The following is a 13,846-nucleotide window of genomic DNA, read 5'->3' as shown; positions in this document are numbered from 1 at the left end:
CATTGTGGAGCTTATTTCAAGTGGTTGTAAGAGACAAACAACACTAAATAAGACTCACAACACAGATTGACAGACACACACACACACATAGTAGCGGTTGCTGAATGACAAAAAGCTGACGCCGGTTCCACCGCACGTGCTTTTATGCTTCCTGGTCGATTACATCACCCGCCCGTGACGTCTCATCCTTCCATTGGACAGATTACACATGTATTCAGAGCGTGGTCCCGCTGAAGGTGTTCCCCTTGCGTTTTCGACGCAGCTCGAGTTCTTGGAAGGGAACTTGTTTTACACCAAAATATTTTCAACATTGATAATAATAATAATAAATGTTTTTTTATTACAACAATTTTGCCCCTGATCAGTAGAGCATCTTTAAAAAAATTATCAATTTTCCACATTGTTTGCGTTTCAAGCGTCCCTGTGAGAATTCAATGAAATCACTGGAAATCATTATGTTAATTTATGAAGCAGATTCTCACCCATGCTTTTTAACATTCTACAAAAGTCACCATAAAAGTTTACAAGTCCACCAAAGCAACTATCCATGACAGAGAGAACGTGTGTCACTTCCAAAAGCACAGCTGTATGTTTTTTTTGCACATGCAGAGTTTGGTTATGGGTGTGCATTTTAAATGGAGTGCTGACAGTAACAATAGCTCAGCCCATTTGCAATAATAGCTTTGCATCCATATCCATTCTCTGTCACCTGGCTGGAGATATTCCACAGGGAAACAAATTATTCATTTTGTGCAGTGATAGCCTTACTGTGCAATTTTCACACCTCATTGTGCTTACATGGATGCACACGAATATGAAAAAATGTTAATTTGCACATTGAGCGTGGCAAAAATGATTACACCCTCTCTCTCAGTAGGATATTTTTTTTCCCTCAGAATGTCTCCAACTTCAGATAAGTGTATTCATCTGATGCAGCATTCACTGTTAAGTCCTCCACAATGTGAGCATTTGCACAGCTTGTTTTGACAAAACACCGCATTAAAAGAAACCAAGTGAAAACTAGTGTTTGTGTGTAGCTATGATGAAGGAGGGTGATTGTTGACTTCAGCTTCAATCTCTATGTGTGCAGATTTTTATCCCAGCAAATTTTAAATCGTACAAAAAAGGTCTGGTTAAATAGTATATCATCAGGCTTAAAACATAATTTGTAGACAAATATTAGACTTCTCTATGTTTCTCAAATTCTAAAAGATCAGGTGGCTAATTAGCATTTGCTAATCTGAGTTAATGAAAACCAAACTCCCAGGTGATTCAAATGATCCCAAGTGTGACCCTTGTCAGCACATTATGAGGCATCAAGGAATACCCAAGTGAGGCCTGGCGTGGAGAAAGTCTTGCTGGCATTCATCTGGGCATTCACTATGAAACAAAACTACTCAATGTACATCTAATAAACAACAGATTATTGTGTGCCCGTGGCAGACATAAAAAAAATTGAAAACTTTGCATACTATATGCAAATGAAGAATAAACATGTTAAAATATGCCAACTAAAATTGTAATTAAAAAAATTTGACGATTATGAATTATGTAGTAAACATGGCACATTACATACTAAAATGCAACATTATTTAAATTTGATGACGGGTCTATGGTATGTTCATGAGAATAATATTTTAGTTACTAATTCATTGGCTTACTTACCTGAACAGCTTTCTGGGATTGGATGTCTACAATGAGCAACCTGTTCAGCAAAGGCTGTGTGGCGTAAATGAACTTGTCCTTCACATTGACGGCTGATGTCCACATACATTTCTGATCCTTCTCACCCTCCACTTGTGGACAGACCTCCTCCTTCAGAAATAAGATACAAATAATAGGGTCATTAAAACAGACTAGATATAGAAATATTAAGGATTTTAAGAGTAAATGCATTTCAGAAGTGGCTCTAGGAAACTATGAAGAGCACTTCTGAGTTGAAGGTCAACAATGCTACTAAACTTTTCCATGAAGCCACAAAAATATATGAGTCCTTTAGAAAAACTTAAACTATAAAAAGATTCTCTAGCATCTGCTTCAGAGAAAGGGACCTTGTGGATGTGGATAGTGGGCAGAAGTGTCATCGTGGAGACAAACTCTGTCAAAATGTGAGCGGCTGTCAGGCCTGAGGCTGAATGTGCTGTGGTTAAAGAGGTGAGAGCTGCTTGATTGATGGCCACAGAGGTTGTGCAGAAGTAGGCGTCTCCTGTGGTGATTCTGTTGACTGGGCTACTCAAGAGCTGTCGACGACAATCAAGATGGAGACAGACTGATGTGACTAGATGCGTCTGGTCAAGCGACACTTTTGCACAACTCAAATAGAGTTTTAGTTGGCACAAGAACATAACATTTGGTTATGTTTAAAGCTCTAAGACTCAAAAGTGTAGTCATGAAATGTAATTTTATGTAATTTCGCCATTGACTAACAAGTCAACTGCCAAAAACTGCAACTGCAATCAGTAAGATCTTCAAAATGATCAGTGAATATTTAAAATAGGAGGGAAGTACACAGGCAGAACATAGTAAAAACATTTCGTAATGCTCTCTAAATGTTCTTCCCCAGACAGAGTTTGCACCGGGGCTTGCCGTTAAGGCCTAGCATTTGATTGATGTCCTAATAGAGGCCTGCTGCCTCTTTAGAGGCTGGAAACTCAAGCTCTCACCGCCCCGAGCTCCAAACAAACACAGCTGTCTCATCAGCATATCCAGCTCCAGTGTAACAGCAAAACAGAGGAAGGCAATTATTTAATAGCTTGTGTAAATCTAGCAGCTGTCTATCAGAAACAGCCGAGAAATGATATGCAGAGTCATGAAGGGATGTGAGTGATGTGAAGTGATGAAGGAGGAGCTCAACTGATGTCTGTGCTGAGGAACTACATGCGCTTAAATTACTGGTCATGTCAGGAGAGAAAGAAAGAAAGAAAGAAAGAAAGAAAGAAAGAAAGAAAGAAAGAAAGAAAGAAGGGAAGAAAGAAGGAGGACAGGAATGAAGCATGAATAGAATAAAAGGTGGATAGATGGATGTGTGAGTAATGGATGGAAGGAATGGAAGAGAAAAAGGAAGGAAGGAAGGAAGGAAGGAAAGAAAGAAAGAAAGAAAGAGAAAGAAAGAAAGAAAGAAAGAAGAAAGATATATGAATGATGGAAAGAATAAGAAATGTATAGGTGGGTGAATAGACTGAAGGGTGGATAGATAGATGGATGGATGGATGAGTAATGGATGGATAGAAAGAATGAAAAAGAGAAGGAATGAAGCAAGGAAGGAATGATGACAGATGAATGACTGGATGGAAGGATGGATAGAATAAAAAAGAAAAGGAAGGAAGGATGGATGGATGGAAGGAAAGAAGTAAGGAAGGAAAGATGGGTGGGTGAACAGAATGAAGGCTGGATAGATGGATGATGAAGAAAGAGTGAAAGAGAATGGGGGAAAGGAAAGAAGGATGGATGATGGAAAGAAATAAGAAATGATGGACGGAGGACGGATGGATGGATGGATGAAAAGAAAACAATAGATGATGGAGGGAAGAATGGTTGGAAATAAGTAAAGATGGATAACAGATTGAAGGATGATAGAGGAATGAATGGAAGAATGGAAAGTGTGAAAGAAAAGGGTGATTGAAAATGGACAGATTGAAAGAGAGGAAGGAAGAAAGGAAGGAAGAATAGAATAGTAAGATGGATGCATAGATGTATGCATGGATGAAAGAAAGAAAGAAAGAAAGAAAGAAAGAAAGAAAGAAAGAAAGAAAGAAAGAAAGAAAGAAAGAAAGAAAGAAGGATGGGTGGGTGAATGGAATGAAGGGTGGATAGATGGATGAATAATGGATGGATAAAGAATGAAAGAAAAAAGGAAGGAAGCAAGGAAGGAATAATGCCAGATGAATGATTGGATGGATGGATAGAATAAAAAGGAAAAGGAAAGAAGGGTGGATGGATGGATGTATGGATGGAAAAAAGCAAGGAAGGAGAGATAGATGGGTGAATAGAATGAAGGATGGATAGATGGATGATGATGAAAGAATGAAAGACAACGGGGAAAAGGAAGCATGGATGATGGAAGGAAAGAAGAATAGATGATGGAGGGAGGAATGGTTGGAAAGAAGTAAAGATGGATAGGTGAACAGAATGAAGGATGATAGATGAATGGAAAGAGTGAAAGAAAAGGGTGAATGAATTGATTGAAAGTAAGAAAAAGACATGGAAGGAAGGAAAAATAGAATAGTTGTATGGATGCATAGATGGATAGATGGGAAAAAGAAAGAAAGAAAGAAGAAAAGAGAAAAAAGAAATGGAAGGATGGATGGATGGATGAAAAGAACAGCATAAATATACGTAGCCATTCATGCAAACACCAGCAATCAATAATTTTTGTTGAAAAATAATTGCAAAAGAATGCTGATAAATAAATAGCAGTCATAAACTTCACATTTTGCTTGCGGTTACAGCATGCAGGAGGAAAAACAGAGGCTTTATGTTGCATATTTACAAGTGCTTAAACATTTCTTTTATACGACAGCTCACCTGCAGGCCAAGAAGCTTCTCGCTGGGTTTGATGTGTCTCTGAATCTCACAGCCCACTGGCTGGATGACTTTAATACCGTCCTCATAAAACACATAGAACATGTTTCCAATCCCCAGACCTGTGATATGACATAGATGAGTTTGTTCAGGGCTCAAATCCCCCAAAACAAGGGTAACTTCAACATTACCACTATCGTATACCTGAGTCCAGACATACACTAGACATTAATATTGCACTGAAACACAATGCATAACTTACCTTCTTCTCTCCACAGGATGTTAGCCACTGCAAGAGAACACAAAGAAGACTCATGTGAGACATGTTTGCTGTACTTCACTCATCCAAAAGTTAAAAAATCCATATCACCAGGGATACAAGATGAACTCACACTTCTGGCTATAAAAACCTCCCAAAGATTATTGCAACAACATTTGTAAAAAAAAATTCTGCCATGGTTTAATGCTGAGTTGTGTTTGATTTGGCCAAGTAATTGTATTCTGCAACCTGAGGAGCTTATTGATTTGACTCGCTCATGTGTAATCAATACTGTGTCTGCATTGTACATTGAGGTCAGCCTGTGGGGATTTATACACTCATGCACAGTCGCCAACCACAGCGTTCACACGGAGGAAACAATGCGCATTAGGGTGAAAGTCAGAGCTTATCTTTGCATTAAGCGTGATTATTTACCCATAACTGCTGGAGCTGTGACTAGTATTACCTTTTAAAACACTTAAACTTTGGAGATTGAGATCAATGCCTTACTAACAATGATCAAATACCTTTAAAATGGGTCTTATGGCAATCAAGCGGCTTAGCAAAGTGTCGCTGAAGCATAACCAAAAAATATCACACACAATTACCTCCTGAATAATTCCAAAAACATTTTAGTACAGAATACATTGGCTAATAACTACAATCAAAACACTTCCATTACGAAGAAATAATTCATGATGGCCTCAGCATTTGTGCTAAAAATAACAATGATGGCCATTACTTGCAAATGACCAATATGCCATTATTATGCTCGTGCAATATTTGTCACCAAGGATCTATTGACAAATATGACTCGTTAGCAGAAAAGAACAGTATATTATGCCAATAATGTCCAAAATCTCCTCCTTATTACTTTGTGATTGCTCACTAGTGCAGTTCGTAGTGAAGATGTGACCTCCAACTGTTCCTCAGCAATCTGATTCAATCTCTCACAGTCTGCGAATCAATCTCCCACAATTCACCTGTGCTACTATCCCAGCACCAAGTGATTCTCATTCTGCTCTCTCACTTCATCAAGGAGACAGAAGAGCACAGTAACGGAGCTAGAGTTAATCTTCAAAAAGTCCTTAGTCAAGTATTGACACAATTCATCACCAGACAGGGGAAATAAAGAATCACAGAAATAAGAGGTTGCTTTCAATGGTGTATGGACACTGGTGACATAAGGAGTCAAAGTCTCCTCTGTTGATAAGGGTACAAAGTAAATTCATATTTGATGTTTATACAGTTTCCATGTTAAAGGAACACCATATATTTTACAATTTAGACTGTGACCGGGAGGGGACATGTTCGGTTTACTTAGCTTTGCATTGGCCACAAGATATTAATTTATGGGAATGCCATATTAACTTGTGGGACCTTGATAATATGCTGTGGATGACAGCCTTATGTCATGGCCATGCAAAATGAAGTCGTGGCCTTGAGATGCTATTTTGAGGGAACGACATCCATTTCTCGTGGCCACGAGTTTAATGTGTAAACAAACCTGTGTGACCTGCAATTATCGGAGATGGATTTATTAATATTTTATTTTGAATTAAGAGATTATTGTATGCTTATTAATTATTATCGAAATGATTACATCATTAAATTATTTATAATAGTTATTTCTGCACATTAACCCCTTAGCATTCCTTCCACCATCCATGTATTTTATTTTATTTTGGCTAATTAATAGACTATTATATATTTAGTGTTTCATTGAGAAATGAATAATTTGCTAATGAAAACACAACCGTTCATTTGTCACATATGGGCATAAATACAATCATTAAATCAAAACTTTATTGGCATAACTGTCAGGGGTTTACAGTATGTGCAAAATATGGTAGCATATTAATAAATACTACCTTAATTATAAAGAACGTTAATTAGGTAAAGTGCTACACGAATTGAAAGGGGAAATAAGAATATATAACAATAAATATAAAAATATAACCCTAACCAGTTAATATATTATTATTATTATATTATAGCTTACAGTTATATAATAATTATAATAATAATATATTAAATAAAAAGACATGATCAGTTAACGGATTTACAAGTCTGTGGGATGGATAAAAATGTTTTCTCCATCTGTGATAATCCCAGGTTGCTATGGTCACACAGGTTTGTTTACATTAAACTTGTGGCCACGAGAAAAGGATGTCGTTCCCTCGACAAAATTACCTTGTGGCCAAGACATATTATCATGTTCCCTCAAGTTAATATGACGTTATATGTCAAGGCCACGACAAAACTAAGTGAACCGAACGGTCACAAACCTGTGTGACAATAGTAACCAGGGATTATCACAGATGGATAAAACATATATATATATATATATATATATATTTTTATTTTATTGATTATTTAGAGGACTTTGTCTCATAAAAGTCCCATTTATACATTGTATTGCATAATTTAGCTCATCTATCAATCAAAATGGTTAAGGTTAGTGGAACACGGCTGCTGGGAAAAACCACAAACCTTACCTCAAATGCTCTCTGACCGAAACGCTATATTCCCAACAGCAGAGTCACATTTCAAGCTGCCGGTGAGAGATAAAGCAGTGGTACGAGTCGACTGTGATGGCATAACAGGTGAAGGCCAGTGTTGGACTCTAATTAGGTCTCCAACACAATGGAAAACTAATCAAGACAAATGCCTGGGGTCTGCGTTTTGGCTTTGCCTTTCTGAATCATTCATGGACCTATCAAAGTATTCATGAGTTGAGAATGCAACTCTCCGTCTATCGCGCTAATGCTCCGTTATGCATATTCCCCTGGTGGTCCTGCATAATTAAAAGAGCGAACACGATTTAATTATGACAATTATGAAGACTCAATAAGTGAATATGCTATATGACTGAAAGATTTGTTGAAGCAACCTTTCCCATTTTCTACATGTGGTGTGTAGCATGTATATGGAAAAAAATATTCGGTATGTATGGAATGCATTCGGTAGGTATGGAAGGTCAAGGTACCTTACAGATGAGTGCACTACCTTATTTTGCTGGTATTGCTTTCTTTAAACTTTAATACAAACTCCTACAGTCTTTTGGATATTGAGGTTAATGCCCTCAGGTGTAGGGCAACACCTCAGAGAAGGGCTGATGCTGAAATAGACTCCAGAAAATACATTTGATGAAAGAAGGAAAAGAAAATAGCCCCTAATTTCTGCCTAAGAGAGGTGATACAGAGTGTTCAACTGTCCAGGAAAACTGGCCTTTAGGCACATCTTTGCACACACAGGATGTGTTCAGGTTGGTTATTATAAATTAATAAGAAAAAGCACTCAATTTTTAGCTGAAGAATTCAAAGTCAGCATGAAACAAATGAGAACATATGCACTAGCATTCAAAAGTTTTGGGGTGGGTACATTTTTAAAAATGTTTTTGAAAGTCTTTTATGCTCACCAAGACTGCGTTTATTAAAACCACAACATTTTAAAGGTAATTTAAAATTACCTTTAAAATGTATTTTATTCCTGTGATATTACTCCATTCTTCAGTGCACAAGACGAAAAGAAGAAAAAAATAGATTTTTTATGCCGACTTCTATTACTTGGTAGTATGTTTCAACTATGGGTTATATATTTACACAAGTATAAACATGAGTTTTTGTTAAGAGATAGTAATGCTTTATCCAATAACAACAATTCTCTCCTTCACTTACTCTCAAGTCATTCTAAATCCATTTTACTTGTTTTCTTATATGCAACACAAATGCATTCCACTCAATCACAATGAAAGTCTGAAGCATTCAAACTTTAAAAAGAATGCATAAAGTACATACAGTGGTTTGTAGGAAGTATATGCTATTTGAACTTTTCCAAAGTAATACAAAAGCTCTGGAAGAGAAAAAAGACCAATTTACTGAAACCAGCTGTGTGAATTTCTTCTAATAGTAGAGAATGAATTGTTCAGACAAGTTTTCTGAACTACGATAAACTCTTCATTTAAAAATCTGAAAGAAAGAAAAGGGCCACATGCAATGCAAAGGTTAGAGCATGATCACTGGCATATCCCAGCATGCAATGGCAAAGAGATGTCGACATTGTTCAGATGGGCCTAGTCTGTGACAGAGCGTAACACTAAATTACAGGGTGTGAAATGATAATTCTGACAAGATCCCTACAATAGACTGCCTGATCCAAACTAAAAAATTAGATAAATTGACAAAGTAACCATCAGATTTGGCTTTTGGCGAGGCTCTTGCTAACATACAAGGCTTTTGTGTTTGAATGTGGAATTGTGAGTACTCAAAGACATTTTGTTTCTCTGCATCTGTTCTTTTATTTGCGATCACCATCTCTCATGATAACAGCAGAGTAAACATGGACTCCTATAATCCAACAAGCACACAGCTGCAGCAGACCACCGGGAGATCAGCACTACTATTGTTTGCATGTTTGCAGCAGGTGGTGTTTATCTGACAGCTTTAAATACTTGGCCAGTATTTTTTACTCTTGACAAGACAGCAACAGCATATTGTCTCTCTTCTTCTTAGATGATGAGCACAATCACACCTGAGTGCTTCGCACCACCCCAGCCTCAAATCACTCGTCTGTTTAAATCAGATACATAAAAAAATTCTTACTGGTTCCAAACGTTTCATCGGTAGCATCCATAAAAGTTTTTAACTTCTGGAACCATACCGGTTAAACCTAAAGTCAATATGTTGGCCTGATTAAACAAACACGGCAATATTTGAAAATGGCAGCTAGAAAACTTACTGTAAAGTTATTTCTGCACATTAACCCCTTAGCATTCCTAAAAAATTTAGCTAAGCACAAAATGTACCACAGGCAGTATGTTGTAATGCTAACAGGTTAAACTGGGAAAGATAATGCAATTTAACAGCGAAAAAATACACTCTTTAGGCCATTAGAAACAAAAGCATGCAGCATACTATCATTGCAGTGGACTTTTACTCAGTGGCCCTCAAGATTTGACTTTATTGGCGGACATCCAATTTCATGATTTCTAGAGCACTGTGGCTGGGCTGAGGGACACTGTCTGACCTTTAAAGCTTGAGGAGAGAGAGATAGAGGGGACCAAGATCATTATCTCCCCTCTGAGTGCATTGTGTTTTTCTCCACTGACCTGTAGAACGGCTCTGACCCCAATTGCTAATGGCTGACCACCAACTTCACCTTGTTTTGCCCTTTAGATGTACGATTACTTTTATCACACGCCCTCTACAACCTTTCAGAAGCTGTAATCCTCACTGTACATTCAACAACCAACACACAACTTTGTGCTATGAATCCTAGCTTTTACTGCTCTGTATCAGTGGTCGTCTTGTAACCAAACCTCAATGGAAGCGAATTTCAGGCATGCACTGTACTGTATAGAAACCACATCTCCCATTAATAAGTTACACAGCAACAAGGACAAATTCATTACACAAAGCTGAAGCAGCGTGCTAAAGGCTCATTGATATCAATAAGAAAGATTTTAAATGTAGTGCTTGGGCACAAGTTGGAAATGTATTTGCCAGGCTGGTGCGCTCTGTGGAAGCAGGGAGCCGTGTATCATCCCAGGCTTATGAGTTCAGACCTGCCGTTGCAGGAATAATGCAAGAGGAAATCCCAGCTGACAGTGCAGGATTGTTCCTCTCATGCACAATGAAAGCAATAGCACAGACTATCAAATCTAACCATTTAGCTCGGTTTTAACACAAGAGACGTATCAGAGCTACTCATGACACACACTAATGCATTAAAAGAACAGTTCACACAAAATGTAATTATTCGCTCACCTTCATGTTGATCAAAACCTGTGTGAATTTCTTTCTTCTGTGGAAGATTAAATAATTATAACTAATTTAGCTGTATGCACTTTGAAATTAATAATGCAATGAATAATAGTGCAATAATGATGCAAAAGCACAATTCAATCGTTCACCCAAAAATGAAAATTCTGTCATCATTTACTCACCCTCAAGTAGTTCCAAACCTGTATGAATTTCTTTGTTCTGCCGAACACAAAGGAAGATATTATGAAGAGAGTTTGTAACCAGGCTGTTTTGGGGCACCATTGACTTCCACAGTAGGGACAAAAAATACTATGGAAGTCAATGGTGCCCCAGAACTACTCTGTTTCCCACATTCTTCAGAATATCTTCCTTTGTGTTCGGCAGAACAAAGAAATTCATACAGGTTTGGAACTACTTGAGGGTGAGTAAATGATGACAGAATTTTCATTTTTAAGTGAACTATCCCTTTAATGTATAATAAAAGTGGTCCATTTTACTTACGTAAGCTATGCAATAGCTTTGTGTGAAAAACAAGTCTTCGATCATAGAAAATGTTGATGCCCTAGATCTGTCACGTGTTGGTTTCAGTTTAATTTCTGTTTGTCATTATTTGGTCAGTTTCCTGTCATTAGTTAATCTTCGTTTATTCCATTCACCTGTCTTGTATTAATAATCTTGTTTCCTCATTAGTTTGTGTTCTTTATAAGCCTTGAGTTCAGTAATCTTCTTTGTCGTGTCTTAAAGTTATGTACGTTGTATGGATGTTTGATTTCTTGTACTCTGAAACCCTCGATTCATTAAAAGCCTGTTTTCCGTTTACCCACTGTTTCCCGTATCCCTTGGAGGAGCGTTCGTATCAGAAAGTGAAAGTGAAGTGACATACGGCCAAGTATGGTGACCCATACTCGAAATTCGTGCTCTGCATTTATCCCATCCACACAGCAGTGAACACACACACACCGTGAACACACACCCGGAGCAGTGGGCAGCCATTTTTATGCTGCGGTGCCCGGGGAGCAGTTGGGGGTTCGGTGCCTTGCTCAAGGGCACCTCAGTCGTGGTATTGAGGGTGGAGAGAGCGCTGTACATTCACTCCCCCCACCTACAATCCCTGCCGGCCCGAGACTCGAACCCGCAACCTTTGGATTACGAGTCTGAATCTCTAACCATTAGGCCATGACTTCCCCCCAGAAGACACGACCCAACCGAAAGATGAGGAGGCTACGATTAGTTCCCCGCAAGGTAGGCATGGGGAACATCGGTTAACTGCTGCCCGCAGTGATGTTTATGCCGCCGTCCGCGGAGATGTTTGTACCTCCGCCCAGAACGAAGTTTATGCCGCCGCCTGGGACGAAGTGTATGCCGCTGCCCGCGGCAAAGTCAATGCCCCCGCCATCCATTGCGAAGCCTATGCTGCCGCCATCCACGGGGAAGCCAAGCCCGCCGTTCGCGGGTGAATCAAGGCCGCCATTCGCGGCACATACAAGCCCGCCAGCTCCTGCCCTGGAGCTCCTGGACATAGCGTTACCCCCTGAATTCTCGGCTCCTGTCCTCACCCCAGAGCCCGCTCCTCGCAAATGCCTTTCAGTGCCTGCTTCTTGCAAGTGCCGTCCAGTGCCTGCTCCTCGCAAGTGCCCTTCAGTGCCTGTGCCTCGCAAGTGCCCTCCAGTGCCTGCGCCTCACAAGTGCCCTCCTTCGTCTCCGCTGGTCCCGTCCAGCCCTCCTGCGTCTCCGCTGGTCCCATATAGTCTTCATGCGTCTCCTATGTCTCCGCTGGTCCCGTCCAGCCCTCCTGCATCTCTGCTGGTCCCGTCCAGCCCTCCTGCATCTCCTACGTCTCCGCTGGTTCCGTCCAGCTCTGCGCTTCCAGAGCGCCCCCATGAGTCCGCTTCTCCGGGTGAGACGGGTGCTGTAAATGTCCTGGAGGGAGGGGAGAGAGACACCAACGATCTTCTCAGCTGCTCTCACTATGCGCTGAAGTGACTTGCAACAGGATGCGTTGCAAGCGCCATACCACACAGTGATGCAGCTGGTTAGGACGCTCTCGATGGTGCCTCTGTAGAAGGTGCACATGATGGGGGCAGGGGCTCTGGCTTTTCTCAGTTTGCGGAGAAAGTAGAGACGCTGCTGTGCTTTCTTGGCCAGTGCTACAGTGTTTTTAGTCCAGGAGAGGTCCTCTGTGATGTGCACACCCAGGTCCCCAGATTCCCCAGATCCGCCATGGCTGCCCGAGTCTCCTGTCCCGCCATGGCCTCCCGAGTACCCTGATCCGCCCTGGCCTCCCGAATCTCCTGTCCCGCCATGGCCTCCCGAGTCCCCGGATCCGCCCTGGCCTCCCGAATCTCCTGTCCCGCCATGGCCTCCCGAGTCTCCTGATCCGCCCTGGAGGCTTCCCTTGTCTCCTCTCTGTCCTGACCCTGGGCCACCAGGACGCCTGCTCCCCCTCTCCGATGTAACTGTTACGGTGCGGGACGCACCTTCCGGGAGGGGGGCGATATCTGTTACGTGTGTTGGTCTCAGTTTAATTTCTGTTTGTCCTTATTTGGTCAGTTTCCTGTCATTAGTTAATCATCGTTTAATCCAATCCCCTGTCTTGTATTAATCATCTTGTTTCCTCATTACTTTGTGTTCTTTATAAGCCTTGAGTTCAGTAATCTACTTCGTCGTGTCTTAAAGTTATGTACGTTGTATGGATGTTTGATTTCTTGTACTCTGAAACCCTCGATTCATTAAAAGCCTGTTTTCCGTTTACCCACTGTTTCCCGTATCCCTTGGAGGAGCGTTCGTAACAATCTCCAAGAGAGAACTCTAAAGAGTTCATAAGAGAAATGACAATGTTTGAACTGGAAATGAATCATTCTTTTAACTTTTTTATTAATTCATTTATTTTGTTTTTTAAATTAATCCAACTGATTGGTTTAAATCACTGACTCAATTCAGTTTCATTGTAGGGCAGTGTTGTTACTAAAAAACTAAAACTATTAAAATAATTTTCAGTTACTGAAATAAAGCTGTAAGCATTGCAATAATTTAAATTTATATGAAATAATGAATTGTTAATCATTAGGTAATATATAATAAGTTTATTTGAAAACATTAACAAGCATATTATCTCACCTTTCTATTTGATCATATTAACTAATGATCTGTTAAGCATTACATAAAGTTATTATTGTAACGGGGTGAATGAGTGTGGATCCAAGTGCTTATTTATAAACATAGTCAATAAACAGGCAGGGTCAAACAATGGCAAACAGATATGGTACGGGCAAGACACAGAGCAATCCTAGGGCTAGCGAGA

The 13,846-nt window shown here is 39.9% G+C and overlaps 1 protein-coding gene across 3 annotated transcripts in view; it reads right to left on the bottom strand.

Moving 5' to 3' along the window:
• Positions 1-13,846, bottom strand: part of LOC306853166 (follistatin-related protein 5-like) — a 141,814-nt gene that overhangs the window by 27,385 nt on the left and 100,583 nt on the right. For all 3 annotated transcript variants that reach the window (XM_079390372.1, XM_079390371.1, XM_079390373.1), the window contains 3 exons: positions 4,784-4,810; positions 4,525-4,643; positions 1,666-1,815 (listed from right to left, as the gene is read on the bottom strand). In XM_079390372.1, the coding sequence (XP_079246498.1) occupies positions 1,666-1,815; positions 4,525-4,643; positions 4,784-4,810 (296 nt within the window). The remainder of the gene's footprint in view (positions 1-1,665; positions 1,816-4,524; positions 4,644-4,783; positions 4,811-13,846) is intronic.

This window comes from Barbus barbus, assembly GCF_936440315.1.
Source record: "Barbus barbus genome assembly, chromosome: 33".
Taxonomy (NCBI): domain Eukaryota; kingdom Metazoa; phylum Chordata; class Actinopteri; order Cypriniformes; family Cyprinidae; genus Barbus; species Barbus barbus.
Note: the sequence above shows the minus strand (reverse complement) of the source record. Positions and strands in the feature narration are given on the sequence as shown.